At 43.4% G+C, this 19,930-nt stretch overlaps 1 protein-coding gene and 1 long non-coding RNA gene across 6 annotated transcripts in view; both read left to right on the top strand.

Moving 5' to 3' along the window:
* MTA1 (metastasis associated 1) overlaps positions 1-19,930 on the top strand; it is a 70,262-nt gene that overhangs the window by 26,888 nt on the left and 23,444 nt on the right. For all 5 annotated transcript variants that reach the window (XR_014566671.1, XM_083748437.1, XM_083748435.1 and 2 more), the window contains 9 exons: positions 3,898-3,997; positions 4,871-5,059; positions 8,030-8,104; positions 10,269-10,327; positions 13,663-13,778; positions 17,405-17,556; positions 17,689-17,878; positions 18,874-18,963; positions 19,692-19,844. Coding sequence is in view for 4 of the 5 variants with exons in the window: in XM_083748437.1 (XP_083604563.1) it covers positions 3,898-3,997; positions 4,871-5,059; positions 8,030-8,104; positions 10,269-10,327; positions 13,663-13,778; positions 17,405-17,556; positions 17,689-17,878; positions 18,874-18,963; positions 19,692-19,844 (1,124 nt within the window). In the remaining variant the exon portion in view is untranslated. The remainder of the gene's footprint in view (positions 1-3,897; positions 3,998-4,870; positions 5,060-8,029; positions 8,105-10,268; positions 10,328-13,662; positions 13,779-17,404; positions 17,557-17,688; positions 17,879-18,873; positions 18,964-19,691; positions 19,845-19,930) is intronic.
* LOC310848925 lies at positions 11,532-13,106 on the top strand. Its single transcript, XR_014566697.1, has 2 exons — positions 11,532-12,747; positions 13,020-13,106. It is a non-coding gene; the product is annotated as an uncharacterized lncRNA (long non-coding RNA).

The following is a 19,930-nucleotide window of genomic DNA, read 5'->3' as shown; positions in this document are numbered from 1 at the left end:
TACAGGCAACACCCAATTTGTGCGATGGTTGCGTTCCAGGTCATTGTGTGCAGTTGTGCAGTGGCAGAGACTTACAACCCACCCCATTCTGGTCCTGCCCCCTTTTCCTGCCACTTCTGGGTTTGCGGTGATGCGCATGTGCACGGTTGCGCATGCTTTGAATGCGCGCAAAACGGTTGTTGCCTGGACAATGCCGGATTAGTCATTATGGCACTGCTGGTGCCTGAGGCAGTTGTTTCATATCATACAATGACTGTCCAAATGGGCTTTCAGCTGGATGACTGTGAGAGTGTTTGTTTTGAGCTCATTTGATATTTCTTTTTTTTAAAAAAATGTTGCGGTTGACTCAGCAGTACTAACGGCTGGGTATTGAGCATATTTGCCTTATCTTCTTTTTCATTAACACAAAAGGGTTTTATTTTGTTGGGAGCTGTCCAGAGTGGCATATAAATAACAGACATTAATTCATTAATTAAAATTAATCTCTATTAACTGCAAGATACAAGTTTCTGGCTGGGAGTCCATAGTCGTGCAGAGACTTTTGGAGTTTTAAGTTGTGAAAACCGATATAGCACCCGGATATTCATCATCTCAATAACTTTTCTGGCTTACCCTGAGGATGAGCTAAGCACCTAGATTTTGAATAAAATAGGTAAGGGTCCACCCTCTCTTCCACCCTGAAGTCAGAGGACATTGAAGGACAGAGCGGAAGAGCCTGAGGCTATGAGAAAAGCACTTCAGAGAAGCCCTCTGTGTGTATACCCTGCAGTCGCAGGTCTTACTATACAAGGGTACAAGAAACAGGGAGCACCACTTGTGTCTGAAAATGTTTCACGTTAGACAATGAAGACAAAATAAAATTACAAGCTTCTTCCCCTGAGGGATGAAGTAGCTGGCAATGAACGTACATGTCAGGACTACCGCTAGGTCCCAGCTCACAGAGGACCAACGCCCAGTGGATGTTATATACAAAAGTCTTTATTAAAGTTTAGTTTCCATTTCCAAGCTCTGGGCGCGCAGACCCACGTCTCTATGCTAGACCGGCTAAGTCCCCTCTGACTCACTGCTCCACCCACACCAGTTTAAGATTCTAGCCCGGCTCCACCTCTTGCGCTGCTCTTTTCTGCGCTGGGTCCTTCTGCCCTCTGGGGTTTCCTCCTTCCTGGACTCCTCTGACGCTGAGCCTCCTGAGTCTTGCCCCTCCCTCCGGCGGGCTTTAGGACCTGGCTCCCTTCCCGGGCTCCCCGCTGTGCCGCGCTCCTGTACATTTGAACTTGGCGCGCGCGCCCAGCCGGTGACTTTCCTTCTGACCGTTTCCCCGCTTCCTGATGTGGGTGTTGCCAAACCTGACTCCTCTCCTCCCTCTGGTGGTGAGGACACTGGTCCCGACTCCTGGGACTCCCCCTCCCCACTGCGCTCTGGTGGAGACGCTGGTCCTGATCTCCAGCTGCTGCTCAGGGACTCCCCGCTGGCCCCTTCCTCCTGGGGCTTCCCCCCTGGACCCCCCTTTGCTCTGGCCACCGGCGCTCCCTTCTGTGAGTCCTCCGATTCGCTAGAGAGGCTTGTGGAATAACTCTGGCCACTGTCACTGCCTGCGCCCCCCTCGTACTCCTCCTCCTCACTCTCCATTTGCTCCCCCTCCTGTGTCTCTCCTTCTGAACCCCTGACAGTACATCTCAATCTTCAGCCGCCAGTCTTGTCTATATTGACTACAGGGGTGCAGCGCAAGAGGCTAATTGGGGATAATGTCTCATTAATCTGGCCATGGAGATGGCTTTGGCTGAAAAGGCACCAGCTACTGCTAGGATGCAAGCAGTGGAGCGAAGGGAGCTATTAGATGATCTCATGTTAAAACAGGTGAATGAGCTGGCAAAGTGCCATACTTAAGAGAATGAGACCTCCCTACCTAGAGTGGAGCAGTGAAAGGAGAAAGACATTAACTGACTATTTCAATGGACCAAGTATATCACAAAGGAAGAGGAAGTATAAGAATGTATTCAATATACTGGATGAAAATTCTAGAAGAGTGTCAGAGGCCTGTAAGGAAATGTGGCACCAAAAAAAGGAATAAAGTCTCTATATATGATCAACATACCTCTGTCTCTCCCCTAGCAGAAGTTGATAAGGAAACGGCAATGCAAGATCCCCGGTCTGGTGTTTGAAAAGGGCATAGAATTGAGAACTATCTCAACCGCTGTCACAGCCGTCAAGTCTACAATATTACGCTGATTGGGATTTACAGCTAATATGTCACAATGGGGCTTTTGTATCTACCCAAAACAAAGTGGGCTGCTCTCCCAGAGTGAACAGAATCTTGTCTAATCATAGAATCATAGAGTTGGAAGAGACCACAAGGGCCATCGAGTCCAACCCCCTGCCAAGCAGGAAACACCATCAGAGCACTCCTGACATATGGTTGTCAAGCCTCTGCTTAAAGACCTCCAAAGAAGGAGACTCCACCACACTCCTTGGCAGCAAATTCCACTGTATATTGATATAATCGATATATCACAACCAGCAATCACTGGTTTATATATGACTATCCAAGTGGTGGTGTTCTGCTTGCACAACTTTCCTATTTCTCACAGTTTGGAAGATTAGTAGCAGAAGAATTGTATTTATTTGGTGCTTAAACAGTGGTTGCCGCGTAGCAAGTCTGAAGCTTTTGCTTTTCAAGGGATGTCTAACACCTTCATCTTTCAAGTACATTGTTCAGACTGTACACACTTTCAGTGTAAAATAGCCCCGTTAGCTCACGTCTTCTTGCACAATCTCCACATGCAGATAAAAACATACAACTTCTACTTGTTCCTCCTGCCTTGTTTAAGATGATAATGTGCCTCTCATTCTTCCCTATCAACTGGTATTGCACTGAATGAATCAAATGACACTTTTAATTGCTTTTATAGCAAGCTGCTAGAGGTATTTTTTTTTGCTTGATAATGCTTGTGCTTTTTTCACTTGATGATGAAGAAAGGGTTTCACTTTCAACTTGTATCTTGTATAAATTTCTTAGTGATCTCTAAATGTGCATAAAATAATTGTAGCAAAACCACTGGCCATTGAGGCTTTTGAAATGTTGCACTGTTGGATTAAAACACTGTGAAAGTTGATGGAAAATACGTTTATAGGAAGTGTTGATTTCAGCAGCTGTCCTCTGTTAAACAGATTCCTAGTTTTCATTCGTACAATTCCAGCAGGTATGCTGAGGCTGGTGGTTGACTGTGAGCGTACATCACTGACACCATTATGCATGTTGTAGATTCTGAGTCGTAGCTCCCATGGTTCACTGGACTCAGCGATGCTACATGACACATGGCGTTTGCTAAAGAGTGGTGAGGGCAAGTTTCGTACTGACAACCTGCATTTAAATGTTTTCCTTCTGAGGGAATCTCAAATAGAATAAAGTTGATGTAGCAAATTTCCATCCTTTTGGGGTGTGCAAAAATGAATAATAATAAAAATTTGCAGCAGCCATCTGTGAACCCAGTATAGCTGTGATGATGGACACGATTTCTCTTCTTGGTTCCTACAATGTTGACTTTGTCATCTAAATAAGTTCCTAACCTGATGAGGGAGTGAGCTGAAACATGGCATTTGTGACATCTGTCTTAGATTCCGGTACACACACTGCCTATTTCCCCCTGATAAAGGTCGACAGTTTTCTGCGGTGACAAAATCGAGAGGGGGTGGGCAACGGCCACTACTATGTCTGGGGGAACTGTGTATTATCATTGAAGTCAATGAAAATGTAGCAAAAATGCTTTTTTCCCTTGTACAAATAAATGATACATACCAAATTGTTTTTGAAAGTGCTTGCTGTAAACTTGTTACTTTCTTCGCTTGTGTGTGTGTTTTCCTGCACGGAAAGACAACCTTCTCTTCATTTTTTTTTAGCTCTGTGGGTACATTTGCTCGCGCTCTAGATTGCAGCAGTTCTGTTCGGCAGCCAAGCTTACACATGAGTGCTGCAGCAGCATCTAGGGATATCACACTGGTAAGAATTTAAGAAAATAAATCCTAATGTTGGATTTTCGGTTAAAAGTAATACCTCTGTAGCATAAAGGCACAAAGAGAGTAATGTATCAGATTGAAAACACTGGAAGAGTCCTGAAGCATTTTACATTGGTGTAGTTTGTGTGCTTAAGAGACAGTTCAGTTAGGAGCCAGCTGGAGCTGTGAATCTATAACACACACAAAAAATCTAGCATGTACATGGTAAATTTTAAGCTTGTGATAATTTACAATGCTTAATTAAATGATTTGTATGTCTGATGTGGAGTTTATTAATTGGAAAGGGGTTTCCGGTACCAGTTCAGCAGAATTTAACCCCTACTCATTGGTGCTCACCGGGTGGTTAAATCCTGTCCAGTTGGGTGGTTCAGTGCAAACCATTGAACCACTGCTCCAATGAAGGTTTCTTCCTTAGTTTAAGCAATACCTTGCCCATGTTAAAACAAAGGGGGGGGGAGCTTTGTTTTAGCAGCAACTTTGGAGTCCTGACCAGATGTCATTGTGACATTGAGTGATTTCCCCACCTACCTGTCAAATTTGGTAAGGATTTGATCTGTGGAGCCAATAATATTCCTCATGCCAGCATTAGAGGATAATAATAATAATAATAATAATAATAATAATAATAATAATAATTCCTTCCAGTAGCATTACCCTGCCCATCTGTCTGGGTTTCCTCAGCTACTCTGGGTGGCTTACAACATATATAAAAACATAATAAAACATCAAACAGCCCCCTGATATGTATCAGTCCCCTAGTTTCCTTCATAGCTTTTTATTTTGAAATGTGTTGCATTTTTAAAAATGTATTGGAAACTTCTTTTTTTACACTTTGTATTTGGTTTGTTTTATGTAGTTCCATGCCATGGATACTTTGCACAAAAACATCTATGACATTTCCAAGGCAATTTCTGCCCTTGTGCCCCAGGGTGGGCCTGTCTTGTGCAGGGATGAGATGGAGGAATGGTCTGCTTCTGAGGCAAATCTCTTTGAAGAAGCCCTTGAAAAATATGGAAAGGATTTTACTGATATCCAGCAAGATTTTGTAAGTAGGCAAACGGCATTGCACATCTAGAAAATCGTGGACAGCATTCTCCAGTTAAAGAAATTAGGGCAGTATTCCTCTAAAAACGTGTGTAAGCAGAACATCTTCCATTTGTGCAGTGGCAAATTCTCTTCCCCATGTGTCCCATGACATTTCCAAATTGCTGGTATATTTTAGGGATACTGAGCTACATGCTTGGGGGATAAGGCGAATGCTGTGGACATAGCACATCTTGATTTAAGTACGGCTTTTGACAACGTCCCCCATGATATTCTTGCAAGGAAGTTGGTAAAATGTGAGCTTGACAATGTAACCGTTAGGTAGATTTGTAGCTGGTTGACTGACTTAACCCAAAGACTACTCATTAATGGTTCATCCTCATCCTGAAAAGAAGTTAGAAGTAGGGGGCTGCAGGGTTCTGTCCTGGGTTCATTGTTGTTCAACGTCTTTATAAATGACTTGAAGGAAGGATTTGAGGGGCTGCTCATCGAATTTGCAGATGACACCAGACTGGGAGGTGTAGCTAATGTCACAGAAGACAGAATCATAATTCAAAATAACCTTAACAGATTGGAGAACTAGGCCCAAACTAACAGAATGAGTTTCACTAGGGACAAATGTAAGCTTCTGCACTTAGGAAGGAAGAATCAGCTGTACAAATATAAGATGGAAGACTCCTGGCTTACCAGTAGTACATATGAAAAGGATATAGGGACCACAAGCTTAGCATGAGTCAACAGTGTGATGCAGCAGCAAAGAAAGCTAATGCCATTCTAGGCTGCATCAACAGAAGTCTAGTGTCCAGATCAAGGGAAGAAATAGTACCACTCTATTCTCCCTTGGAGCGCAGGTGGCGCTGTGGGTTAAAGCCTCAGCGCCTAGGACTTGCCGATCGAAAGGTCGGCGGTTCGAATCCCTGCGGCGGGGTGCGCTCCCACTGCTCGGTCCCAGCGCCTGCCAACCTAGCAGTTTGAAAGCACCTCCGGGTGCAAGTAGATAAATAGGGACCACTTACCAGCGGGAAGGTAAACGGCGTTTCCGTGTGCGGCTCTGGCTCGCCAGAGCAGCGATGTCACGCTGGCCACGTGACCCGGAAGTGTCTCCGGACAGCGCTGGCCCCTGGCCTCTTGAGTGAGATGGGCGCACAACCCCAGAGTCTGTCAAGACTGGCCCGTACGGGCAGGGGTACCTTTACCTTTTTATTCTCCCTTGGTCAGACCACACTTGGAATACTGTGTCCACTTCTGAGCACCACAATTTAACTCATAGAATCCTAAAATCCCCCTGCAATGCTGGAATCTCAACTAAAGCATCCATGACAGATGGCTATTCAACCTCTGTTTAGAAACCTCCAAAGAAGGAGAGGTTTGTCTTACCATCTTCTGGAAGGTGTGCAGAGGAGGGCGGCCAAGATGATCAAGGGTCTGGAAACAGTTGAAGGAGCTGGATATGTTTCGCCTAGAAAAGAGGAGATTGAGAAGAGCTATGAGAGCCATCCTCAAATATCTAAAGGGCTGTCACATGGAAGATGGAGCTAGTTTGTTTTCTCCTGCTCTGGAGGGTAGGACTCCGACCAATGGCTTCAAGGTACAAGAAACAACTAAACATCAGAAAAAACTTTCTGACAGTAAGAAGAAGAAGAAGAAGAAGAAGAAGAGGAGGAGTAGGAGTTTGGATTTGATATCCTGCTTTATCACTACCCGAAGGAGTCTCAAAGCAGCTAACATTCTCCTTTCCCTTCCTCCCCCACAACAAACACTCTGTGAGGTGAGTGGGGCTGAGAGACTTCAGAGAAGTGTGACTGGCCCAAGGTCACCCAGCAGCTGCAGGTGGAGGAGCAGGGAAGCGAACCCGGTTCACCAGATTACGAGACTACCGCTCTTAACCAAGGCACCACACTGGCTCTCAGTTGGTGTCCGACAGTGGAAAGGTCTTCCTAGGGAGGTGGTGGGCTCTCCTTCCTTGGAGACTTTAAATCAGAGGTTGGATGGCCATCTATCAGGGATGCTTTAGTTGAGATTCCTGCATTGCAGAGGGTTGGACTAGATGAACCTCGGGGTCATTTCCAGCTCTTAAGATTTAATAATAATAATAATAATAATAATAATAATAATAATAATAATAATAATATATTATTTGTACCCCACCCATCTGGCTGGGTTTCCCCAGCCACTCTGGGCGGCTTCCAACAAAGATGAAAAATACACTAAAATGTCACATATTAAAAACTTCCCTGAACAGGGCTGCCTTCAGATGTCTTCTGAATGTCAGGTAGTTGTTTATCGCTTTGACATCTGATGGGAGGGCGTTCCACAGGGCGGGTGCCACTACCGAGAAGGCCCTCTGCCTGGTTCCCTGTAACTTGGCCTCTCGCAGTGAAGGAACCGCCAGAAGGCCCTCGGCGCTGGACCTCAGTGTCCAGGCAGAACAATGGAGGAGGAGACGCTCCTTCAGATATACTGGACCGAGGATTCTATGAGTTCTGGTACCATTTTCCCAGCTGGAAATGCATTGTGAAAAGCCAATGGTGATCAAGGCTTTAAAGGTTTAGTCTTAGGAGGCTGGAACAGATTAGACACTGTACTTGTTTCTAACATCATCTAGAACATTGTACCTGAGGCATGTTGGAAATCATACGACTATGTGTGAGATGCAGCCCACAGGGCCTCCATACTGGGACTGGAACCACCCCAGTTTGGCTCTGCAGTACATCCTTGCACAGCAACTAGGTTGATAAAAACAGCTTTTACTGGTGTTTTTTAAGCCTAATTGCAGGATGGGCAAGGTGAAGGGGGGTGTACAAAGCTAGATAAAGAAGAGTTAACTCACTTCTTCAATATCTAGCTTTGTGGCAGTTGGGTAGCTATATGCTTGGGAACTTCTGAGTTCTGACTTTTTGCTATTAAAGTCTTTTGTTCCCAGGATGATGTAGATTTGACACCTCATGGTTTTGTTTATACGTGTTCTTAGCTTCCATGGAAGTCCTTAACCAGCATAATTGAGTACTACTATATGTGGAAAACAACAGATCGATATGTTCAACAGGTAAGAACAATGCAGTTACATTTCTCAAAACAGATGCTTCTAACTTCTAATTGCAATCTATTGTAGTAGTCATTATAATCCTATATACTCAGTTTTGCTGACATTTGATGAATGATTTGAAACTTGTACAGTGGTGCCTTGCAAGACGAAATTAATCCGTTCCGCGAGTCTCTTCGTCTTGCGTTTTTTTCGTCTTCCGAAGCACGGCTATTAGCGGCTTAGCGGCTATTAATGGCTTAACGGCTATTAGCGGCTTAGCGGCTTTAAGAAAAAGGAAAAAAACTTGCAAGAACTCGCAAGACGTTTCGTCTTGCGAAGCAAGCCCATAGGGAAATTCGTCTAGTGAAGCGACGAAGAAACCGAAAAACCCTTTCGTCTTGCGCGTTTTTCGTTTTGCGAGGCATTCGTCTTGCGGGGCACCACTGTAACTCCTTTTTGAGTGGGTGAACATGACTGCCAGATGTCTCAGTATGTTTTTAATTAGCTGTTTCTTACCAATTTTCTTATTATTGAAACTTCGCAATGGAATTCGATATTTTCCCACTGTCTTAGCAGATAAATTATTGGAAGTCTTATGGTTACATGTGTCTTTAGGAACATGCATATACCGTATTTTTTGCTCTGCAATATGCACTTTTCCCCTCCTAAAAAGTAAGGGGAAATGTGTGTGCGTCTTATGGAGCGAATGCAGGCTGCATTGCTTTCGCTGAAGCCAGAATAGCAAGAGGGATAGCCGCGCAAAGCCTCTTCAACAACATTTGATTCGGAATATTTTTCTTCTTGTTTTCCTCCTCTAAAAACTAGGTGCGTCTTATAGAGCGAAAAATACGGTATACCTGATCTACACATGAACCCCCAAGCACAGTGTAGTGTAATGGTTAGAGTTTTGTTTTTTCATTTTTTAAAAAATAATATTTATTAAGAGTTTAAAGATTACAAAAAGAAAAAAAGAATTAAACAAATTAGTATAATACAATACAAAAACAAAAACAGAAACACTACATAGAACATTGAATTAACAAAACAAAACAAGAACAATTAAAAACACTTCCAATATTTTCAAACTTAGCTTTCATTCACTTGTTTCATTGACTTCCTCACGCCTCCCTTTTTGTATTCCACTTCAGTTAACTGTTTCAGCAATTCCTTTCCATCTTCCTCTGTTTTCTGTCCTGTAATTAATCTTAACATATTCAACCTTGTTTTTTCCCCCCTTTTAATACATTAACAATCTATCTGTACCTAGTTCCTTATAACATTTCTGCCAAAGCCATATAACTTCATTCCACCATTTTCCTAAAGCTCATTAATTTTACAATATTTCTGTAAATAATCTTTAATTTTTTTCCAATCTTCTTCCACCGACTCTTCTCCCTGGTCTCAGATTCTGCCAGTCATTTCCGCCAATTCCATATAGTCCATCAGCTTCATCTGCCATTCTTCCCGGGTGGGTAAATCTTAATGGTTAGAGTTTTGGACCAGGGAAAGCAGGGTTTGAATCCCCAGTCAGCTCACTGGGTGACCCTGGGCCAGTCACCATCTCTTAGCCTAACCTACATCACGTTGTTGTGAGGATGAAATCATAGAATTGTGAAGTTTGAAGGGTCATCTAGTCCAACCCCCTGCAATGCAGGGGTCTCAAATGAAGCATCCCTGACAGATGGCCATCCAACCTCTGCTTAAAAACCTCCAAGGAAGGAGAGTCCACAACCTCCAGAGCGAGACAGTTCCACTGTCAAGCAGCTCTTAATATCAGAAAGTTCTTCCTGATATTTAGTCAAGAGTCTCCATTCTTGTAACTTCTACCTTCTGTGATCTTACATGTATTGCCATAACTAAGTGGTGTGCAATTGGTTCAGTTTCTTTGCAGGGCTCTAGCCATGATTAAAATCTGTTGCTTTAATTTCTTATGGTATGAATTCATTTCTTTAATGTACTGATTAATATTTTCAGCCCTGCTGATCAGTAATATTCAGAAACTACTTTATAAATCCATGATGCTAACATAAAGGGATGAACTGCAGCCCTTGTTTCCTCAAGGTGAATTGACTTTTTGTATACCTAGAGAGGTATTTGTTGAGGACAGGAAAAATGTATCAGATTTAGTTATAATTTGTATGGATTGCTTTTATGTTCTAATTTTATTTTCTTGTATTGTATTCAGAAAAGGTTGAAAGCTGCGGAAGCAGAAAGCAAGCTAAAGCAAGTATATATTCCTAATTAGTAAGTGCCTGTTATTATATATATATTTACAGATGGAATGAAAATATTATAGCCATTCTTACTTGTCTTGCAAACTTATGCATCTGAATTTTTAACCACGAAATAGATGTTACATTCTCTAACAGGGCAATCCAATGCATGCCTACTCTGAAGCAAGTCTGATTTTCTTCAAGGGGTCTTAGTCCCATGGATGTGTGTACAGGACCGCAGCATAAATTTTGTAATGTTTGTTTCTGCTAAAAAGCTACACTTGTCTCAAAACCTCAACCAAAACAGCTTTAATTCTCCTAGGGATCCCAAGATGGATTGTACGTACGCAGGTTATCATCTCTTGTGAGACAGGGCATTGTATTTGTTCTGTACTAAATCGAAAATGAAGCTATGGTTAGAGAGAGGAAAACAAATTTTTGATCCATTGCTGTACGTGGGTGAGGGTGTCTTCATCCCGTCCCAGATGTGCACAGGGATGGGCTGCGTTTGCAACAGTGGCTTCACATTTTAAACCACTAATGTGAACATTCTATTAGAGATTCAGGTAGGTGGCCGTGTTGGTCTGATGCAGTTGAAATAAAATAAAAAAATAAGAAAATTGTCCAGTAGCACCTTAGAGACCAACTAAGTTTGTTCTGGGTATGCACACTTCTTCAGATACCCGAAGAAGTATGCATGCACACAAAAGCTTATACCCAGAAAAAACTTAGTGTATTTTTCGCCCTATAGGACACACTTTTTCCCCTCCAAAAATGAAAGGGAAATGTGTGTGCGTCCTATGGGGCGAATGTATGCTTTCGTTGAAGCCTGGAGAGCGAGAGGGGTCGGTGCGCACCGACCCCTCTCGCTCTCCAGGCTTCAGGAAGCTATCTGCAAGCCTTGGGAGCCCGGCACGACTTCCCACCGGGCTCCCAAGGCTTGCAGACAGCAGCCTGCAGCCCGAAACTCGGGGAGCGCTGAGCAGCATGCCCCGGGCTTCGGGCAGATATCCACAAGCCTGGGGAGACCTGCGGGAGTTCCTGCCGGGCTCCCAAGGCTTGCGGATAGCAGCCTGTTCTGGGGGCTGGGGTCGGGGGAAGCTCGGGCTTCCCCCATCCCAGCCCCGCGCCTGGGGGGAAAATAATTCCCCCCCCCTTTATTCCCCCCCAAAAAAACTAGGTAGGCCCTATAGGGCGAAAAATACGGTAGCTGGTCTCTAAGGTGCTACTGGACAATTTTTTTTTATTTTTTTATACTATTAGAGAAGAGCATAAGGAAGGACTGCTCTTCTCTCGCTCTCCCTTACTCTCATGCAGGGCTACAAAGGCAGACACCAGCCAGAAGCTCTTGACCTTTGGGAAGGGAAAAGAGGAAGAACTAAGCAGGAAAATAACTCGGAAGGGGAAAAGGTATCCAGGAACTTCTGGCACGTTCGGGCTGTTACAGGTTCAGACATTGAATACATTAGAAAAGAATGGAGTGGCTCTAGAATGATGGTTTCCAAACACACAAAGCTTGTTTTAAAAAGCCTAGTGCTGTCCTCCATGAATTTATCTAATCCTTTTTTAAAGCCACCCAAGTTGGTGGTCAGTTCCACAGTTTAACTAGGTGCTGCATGAAGAAGTATTAATGTCAAGCTTACTGATCAGTAGTTACCTGGTTCTTCTTTTCCCCCTTTCTGAAGATGGGTCAAAGCCCAGGGAATTAGTGGTGGGACATTGAGGGGAGGTCAGAAGGAGAGACTTGGGAGGAGCTGGATGTTGAAGGAGCAACAGGGTTTAGTGGGCAGGAAGAGACAGGGAGCAGCAGTTCAGACTCCAAGGCTGAAGCAGAGGAGAGGGGGTCAAGAGGCTACAGAAGAATCCATGGAGTCTCCCCCTCCTGCTGTGACAAGCTCCCCTTCCCCTTGGTATCCTCAAAATGCACAGAATGATGAGGAGGACAGAACAGAGGCCAGAGGTGCACAGACACAGCTTGAGACTGCTTGGGAAACATCTGGGAGATGAGAAGCCTTAGAAAGGATGGAAGGCAGGGACCTTCAGTCCTGACAACTGCTCCATAGGAGCAAGACCTGCTGGGAAGCGTTGTTGAGTTTGATGCCGTTTCCTTGAATAAAGAGTCAACTTCACTGACAGCAGAGCCGTATGTCTTTTGTACTGACCTCCGTCTGACTCCAGCACTGACAGTTATTATTTCTTCAAAACTAAAACTCAAATTCAGGAATGAAGATAACTATTGGTTTTTCTGTAAATTGTTGATCTTCTGTCGCTCCTTGAAAAACGGATCATGTATTTAATATGCTATAATGTAACATTGGTGCAATGTTTACTATTTATTTCTTTATTGCATTTATTTATATCCCACTCTTCAGAACACAAATCTTTCCAGGCCAGGTTATAGGAAACATTAAACAATTTTTTTAAAAAGCACAAATAATGAAAGCCAATACAGTGGTGCCTCGCAAGACGAAATTAATTTGTTCCACGAGTCTCTTCGTCTTGCGGTTTTTTCATCTTGCGAAGCACGCCTATTAGCGGCTATTAACGGCTTAGCGGCTTTAAGAAAAAGGAAAAAAACTCGCAAGAACTCGCAAGACGTTTCGTCTTGCGAAGCAAGCCCATAGGGAAATTCGTCTAGCGAAGCGACGCAAAAACCGAAAAACCCTTTCGTCTTGCGCATTTTTTGTTTTGCGAGGCATTCGTCTTGCGGGGCACTACTGTAGAATCATTTCTAAAGTACAATTGATAGTAGAACTCCTGGAAGGGAGGATATTTGCATTTTGTGAAGAACAAATAAAGTTTGATAAAAATAAACAAACAAATGTGATACATTGTTTTGCTGAGATGTAGATGAAAATTCAATAATGCCTGTGGAACTTTAAACCATGCCTGTGCAAGTTTAAACTGCATGCATAGCTTTTAGACACCTGTTACTTCTCAATTATGTAGTTCTTAAACCGTTTAGCACTAAGAGATTTGACTGGGGGATTGACAGTTTCATTTTGCAGAAGAGGAGGGGGACTGGGTACACTACATTCTTCTCTAAGTTAGTGAAAATATTTTATGTTAGAACTACTGTATTAGAAATGGGAGATACTCAATATTTATTTACCATGTCTGAAGTATCAGAAGGTTGCATGTTCCCTTGGTTGTTGGCATCCGTCTGTATCAGGAGACAGTGGAAGTGTGTGCCTTAGGTGGTGAAGTCAACCCATTGCAGAGTTCCAGCACCTGCTGTGGCTGTATAGGCCGATAACAAGAGAGACATGTTTTGTTGCAGCGGGGGCAGGTGAAGGCATCTGGTGGTGCTGATGGCATTTCTTCCCATAAACTAACCACCCATTTCCTGTTTTTCATTTATTTAAGTAACAAGCCAAATCCCAACCAGATCAATGTCAATAATATCAAGCCAGGAGTGGTAAATGGTACAGGAGTTCAGACACAGAACACGGGAACAGGACGAGCCTGCGAAAGCTGCTACAGTAAGTGATTTGTGAATGTAGCCCTGTGTGCAAGAAAAAGAAGCCCGTGAGGGGATGCAAGTCCAGTCTTAGGTGCCCTTTTCTTTTTAGAGTAGACACATACAGTCATACCTTGGAAGTCAAACAGAATCTGTTCCAGAAATCTGTTTGACTTCCAAAACGTTTGGAAACCAAAGTGCGGCTTCTGATTGGCTGCAGGAAGTTTCTGCAGCCAATCAGAAGCAGCAGAAGCCCCATCAGACGTTCGGGTTCGAAAGAAAGTTCGCAAACCGGAACACTCACTTCCAGGTTTATGGCGCCCGGGAGCCAAAACGTCCGAATACCAAGGTGTTTGGGATCCAAGGTACGACTGTATTTTAAATCTGTGACACAGGGCCAAACACTTACCACCTCCCCTCTTGTCCTGCTTCCTGGAGAAGCCTGGCTTGTTGACTGTGCCACGTTGCTAAGAGAAGCACCACTCCGACAGGAAGTGGTTGTATGATATGGGGCTGGTCCTATCACCATGTCCCCTGGCATCATTTGGAGGAGACTAAGGACAGGGGGGTTGCCATCTGAAGCCAGGAGAGAGACCACACTCAGACATCCCAGAAGGAAGAGGAAGCTGAAGATGCTAGAATCCCAGCATATCTATACCCTCAAAGCAAGCCTGGCAGCTGCAGATTCCTCTTAGGGAGAGCATATGGAGATTTCTAAATCTGACATATCTGGGACCTGAACTGAACTGGCAACCCTTATCACAGAATAGGTAAAGGTAAAGGGACCCCTGACCATTAGGTCCAGTTGTGACCAACTCTGGGGTTGCGGCGCTCATCTCGCTTTATTGGCCGAGGGAGCCGGCGTACAGCTTCCGGGTCGTGTGGCCAGCATGACTAAGCCACTTCTGCCGAACCAGAGCAGCGCACGGAAACGCCGTTTACCTTCCCGCCAGAGCGGTATCTATTTATCTACTTGCACTTTGTGCTTTCGAACTGCTAGGTTGGCAAGAGCTGGGCCCGAGCAACGGGAGCTCACCCTGTCGTGGGGATTTGAACAGCCAACCTTCTGATTGGCAAGTCCTAGGCTCTGTGGTTTAACCCACAGCGCCACCCATGTCCCATTAGTATGACGGAATACTATCAAGCTATTGATAATGAGAGGATACTGAATGAAAAGGAGGTATTACTTAGGAGCAAAGCTTTGGCATAATTTCTTAACTTACGTAGTTTCATTTATATGTATTTCTTAACCTAGAGTGGATCACAAAGTGCCCACAGGGGAATACATAATCTAAATCAGTAGGGCTTGGTCAAAATTGGGTCAGGAGTGTGGAACTGGCGGAAATGACTGGCAGAATCCGAGACCAGGGAGAAGAGTCGGTAGAAGAAGATTGGAAGAAATTTAAAGATTATTTACAGAAACATTGTAAAATTAAGGAATGTTAGAAGGATGCTGGAATGAAGTTATGTGGTTTTAGCAGTAAGGTTATAGAATTAGGTAAAATTGGATTATGAATAGGTGAGAATGTAAAGTTACAATATATTAAGATAAATTACTAAGATAAAAGCAAAAATGGAAAGGATTTGCTGAAATTGCTAATTGAACTAGAATACAAAAAAGGGAGGTGTGAGGAGGTCAGGGAAACAAGTAAATGAAAGATAAGTTATGGAAGGTTTGATTCGTTTTTTAATTGTTTTAATTTTTCTGTATTCTGTATTTTTTGTTTTCTTTTTCTTTTTCATTTTTGTAACTTTTTTGAAACTTTAATAAATATTATTTAAAAAAAACAAAAACCAAATTGGGTCAGGAGTGGACAAAGAGTTCAAACAATTTTTTAACTTGACAAACAAGCACAACGCTCCTGCTTTTCTTTCGTAAAGCATCCTTCGCCTTCCCTTTCTCTCACTCCCTTTTGCTGAGGAGCTATAGCAGGCTTTTGACCTCTGTACATCAGATTCTCAGGTCAGGGTTCCTTACTCCATTGCCCAGGCTAGACACTGAAAGATTTCCCAGCCCATCGTCCCATTTTATACCATGGGGTGGTTTTTAAAAAGAAAGGAAAAGTATCCCACCTCTAATGCTTTCAAGTGCTCACTTTTGTCATAGAGCAGATAGTCCAGGTTTAAAAAAAACCACAGCCAAAACCACAGCCATTGTGTCACTGCTGAATTATTTGCTTCATTGATAATTATCTGAGGTGATAGATGCGCCTTTAGAAGTAATATTGATTTATCCCAGCACACACCTTCCAGACGGTGGTACCACGACTCCACAGTGAACATTGCCTTCAAATTATAAAATTGGTGCAATTATCTTGCAAATAATTATTAATAGATGGTTGCTCACCTTCTGTTCTTATCTCGCCAGTACTATGAAATAGCTTCTAATCTCTTTATATACCAGTTTGCTGAGTAAACTCACAAGGCGAGTAGTGCTAAGAAGGTAATCTTCCAGAGCATTATGCTAAAAATAGGGCAGTACTATGGAGGCCGCACTTTCTCACTTCTTGTTTTGAAAGTCAGTAATCCTTTTTTGTTATTAAAAAGAAAGCACTGCAGAAAACATTGTTCTTTGTTTCACATAATGAAGCTGTGTGGTTACTGGTCTTGACTGGTTCTTCTAGTTTTCGTAGAAGAATGAGCCATAAATTTATTTGCTAGACTGCTGCAGCTACACAACGCAGTGCCACAAAGTCTGCCCAGCTTTCCATGTAGCCGTGGGAATAATAATAATAATAGTAAATTATTTCTACCCTGAGTTTCCCCAGCCACTCTGGGCGGCTCCCAGTCGAGTGTTAAAAACACAATACAGCATTAAATATTAAAAACTTCCCTAAACAGGGCTGCCTTCAGCTGTCTTTTGAAAATACAGTGGTGCCTCGCAAGACGAAATTAATTCGTTCTGCGAGTTGTTTCATCTTGCAATTTTTTCGTCTTGCGAAGCGCGGATTCCCTGGGTATTAACGGTTTTAAGAAAAAGGAAACAAACTCACAAGACGTTTTCGTCTTGCGAAGCAAGCCCATAGGGAAAATCGTCTTGCGAAGCAACTCAAAAAACGAAAAACCCTTTCGTCTTGCGCGTTTTTCGTCTTACGAGGCATTCGTCTTGCGAGGTACCACTGTAGGATAGCTGCTTATTTCCTTGACGTCTGATGGGAGGGCGTTCCACAGGGCGGGCGCCACTACCAAGAAGGCCCTCTGCCTGGTTCCCTGTAACCTCACTTCTCGCAATGAGGGAACCGCCAGAAGGCCCTCGGCGCTGGGAAGAGCCTTCTGAAGACCAATGCAGTTTGTCCTGCAGGTATGGAGGGGCAGGGCGGGGAGTATTGCTAGTCAACCCGGGAAAGATGCAAATGGCACAGATTGAGCAAAAACACTTGCAGAAACTGATCCCCATTTCCAGAACAAGCTTAAACGTATCATTTTCTAAATGTGCTATTAAAATTAAGATATTAGTATGTTTCTGAACATGGCAAAGTACTTTTCCTATTATAACACAAAAGTAAGCCTTTCTTGCCATATACTGTAAAAGCAAGCTGCTGTCATATATTGGAAAGCTAGGTTGTTTATCTTCTGCAGTGGCAAAGAGTCTCAACAGATACGGCATGCAAAGGAGTCCTAACTGATATCTGCTTTTGCTGTTCCCAGTGACGCAATCTCACCAGTGGTATTCTTGGGGTCCCCCGAACATGCAGTGTCGTCTGTGTGCATCTTGCTGGACATACTGGAAGAAATACGGAGGCTTGAAAATGCCTACACGGCTAGATGGAGAACGGCCAGGGCCAAATCGAAACAATTTGGTAGGCACATTCACCATATTCCGTTAGTAAATCAATCTGCAGTTCACCACTGTGGTTCCTTAGGCCAAAAACAAAAAGATGAGGCAAGGTCTAAGGTGGACCAAGGTTCCTCACAAATTTTCCTTTTCCCAGAGTCCTCACAGTGGACCCTTAAGGAACAATGGGAGCCCCAAGTTTGCCATGAAAACGCGACAAGCTTTCTATCTCCATACCACAAAGCTGACCAGACTCGCCAGACGATTATGCAGGGACATCTTGCGTCCGTGGCACGCGGCACGGCACCCTCATATGCCTATCAACAGTGGAGCAATCAAAGCTGAATGTGAGTCTTTCTCGTCCTAATTGCATGATGTCAGCTTACATGCCTGATAAGAGCTTATGCTATCAGAATTGTGGTAGGAGTTGAGTTGAGTTGAGGGAAATGGGATCTAAAGAAATCAGGCAAACTCTCTGACTCTCTTGACCTCTCTATGGTTGAGAGCAACTGGGGTAGCAGAAGGAAGAGAGAGTAAAATAGCTTGTCAAGCCGTTATAATGCTATAATATGCTCACAATTGGTGCTGGCAGCCCTGTAGCACAGCAGTGAAAGATCGGGGGGTGGGTGAAGAAAACTCCTCGGTTTGTCCTCACCAAGCCTGCAGAGAGCCAGTGCGGTGTAGTGGTTAAGAGCAGTGGACTCGTAATCTGGTGAACCGGGTTCGATTCCCCGCTCCTCCACATTCAGCTGCTGGGTGACCTTGGGCCAGTCACACTTCTCTGAAGTCTCTCAGCCTCACTCACCTCACAGAGTGTTTGTTGTGGGGGAGGAAGGGAAAGGAGAATGTTAGCCGCTTTGAGACTCCTTCGGGTAGTGATAAAGCGGGATATCAAATCCAAACTCTTCTTCTTCTAAAAGTACATTGCAAGCTGGGCAAGAGTACTTTTGTTAAGGGCTGGGAATATACTCCCAGCATTGTGATTCAGGCCTAATTTGTATTAAATATTATTTTTTGTGCATTCCTTTTGTAGATTTCCTTTACATTGAAATGCTTCAGAAAACTCTGGCTTTGGTGTCAAGAAGTCTGTCTGTTAGGTTTTTTTGTTGGCATGTATATGAAGTCTTATTTGTTCCAATATTGTCTTCATTAATTGCCATTAATTTGATCTTAATTTGATTTTAATTAATTTTATAATGAATGTTTTTAGAATGTTGGACTATTTTGATTGTTGTTAGCCGCCCTGAGCCCAGCTTCGGCTGGGGAGGGCAGGATATAAATAAAATTTATTATTATTATTATTATTATTATTATTATTATTATTATTACTATTATTATTCAGGTGCATCTCGTTTACCAGAAGCTTCAGAAGATTTGTTGCTATTAAAACATGTTGTCAGAAAACCTTTAGAAGCAGTACTTCGGTATCTAGGTAAATAGACTGCTGACTCCCATACGTGCATTTTGGTGACTTCAAGTATAATATTATTCGCTAGCAAAAAGTGCCATATTTGACAGGCAGAAGAGGGTTAACCCAGTGTCCCTTCCCATGCTACCAACTCTGTTTCACCAGCTAATTCTGCCCACACCACAACATTGGCCCTAACTTTAATTTTCTCCATAGGAAGAAACGACATTTCGCTTGTATGGGAGAAAGTCATGGGATGCCCATAATATATTGATTGCACCTTACCACTATTGATCCCAGTCACTAAGCCATCAGCCCTTGTTTGCATCTTCCCTGGGTTGATGCTTTTTCTTGCCTGTGCTAGATGGAACAGAATGTCAGGATATAAATATCGTACAAACAGAAGGATATAAGTGACAATGAGAGAGAGAGAGAGAGAGAGAGAGAGAGAGAGAACCACACGCAAAGAAACATAGATCTTGGAAGGATACCCTTGTTTTCAAAAGTTTTATTTCTCTCCTGAGGATGTATCTTTCTTGGCCTAAGTGTCTATGCGTTGCTTCTAAGGCAACTGTAGGGTCTGAATCCTGATTCAGCCTCTCTCACCTGCATACATATTTTGTTCTTTTTTAAAAATGTGGCACCCCTCTTCTTCCTGCTTTATTCATGACTGGGTCAGAGTTGGGTTTAAACAAAGGAGTCTGCCACTGTCCTTTGTAATATGCTCCTAATACGCTGTTCTCACCATACAGAATCTCACCCCTGCTCTCTGAAACCTGATCCTGCTAAGAGTTTGTCTGGCTCCCTCAACAGTGTGCCTTGTGCTAAGTTTACGCCAGTGATTAACAATGGATCTCCAACGATCTTGGGGAAAAGAAACTACGAACAACAAAATGGGATGGATGGTAAGTATTTTCTGGTGCTAACGTGTTGCCATTGTTTGCAGGTTAATTTTTAAGTCTGCAGGACTAATTGTCTTGGTGGCTTTTCA

The sequence above is a fragment of the Podarcis gaigeae genome, assembly GCF_964106915.1.
Source record: "Podarcis gaigeae genome assembly, chromosome: 7".
Lineage (NCBI taxonomy): Eukaryota > Metazoa > Chordata > Lepidosauria > Squamata > Lacertidae > Podarcis > Podarcis gaigeae.
The sequence above is the reverse complement of the archived record's forward strand: the minus strand, read 5'-3'. Positions and strand labels throughout refer to the sequence as shown.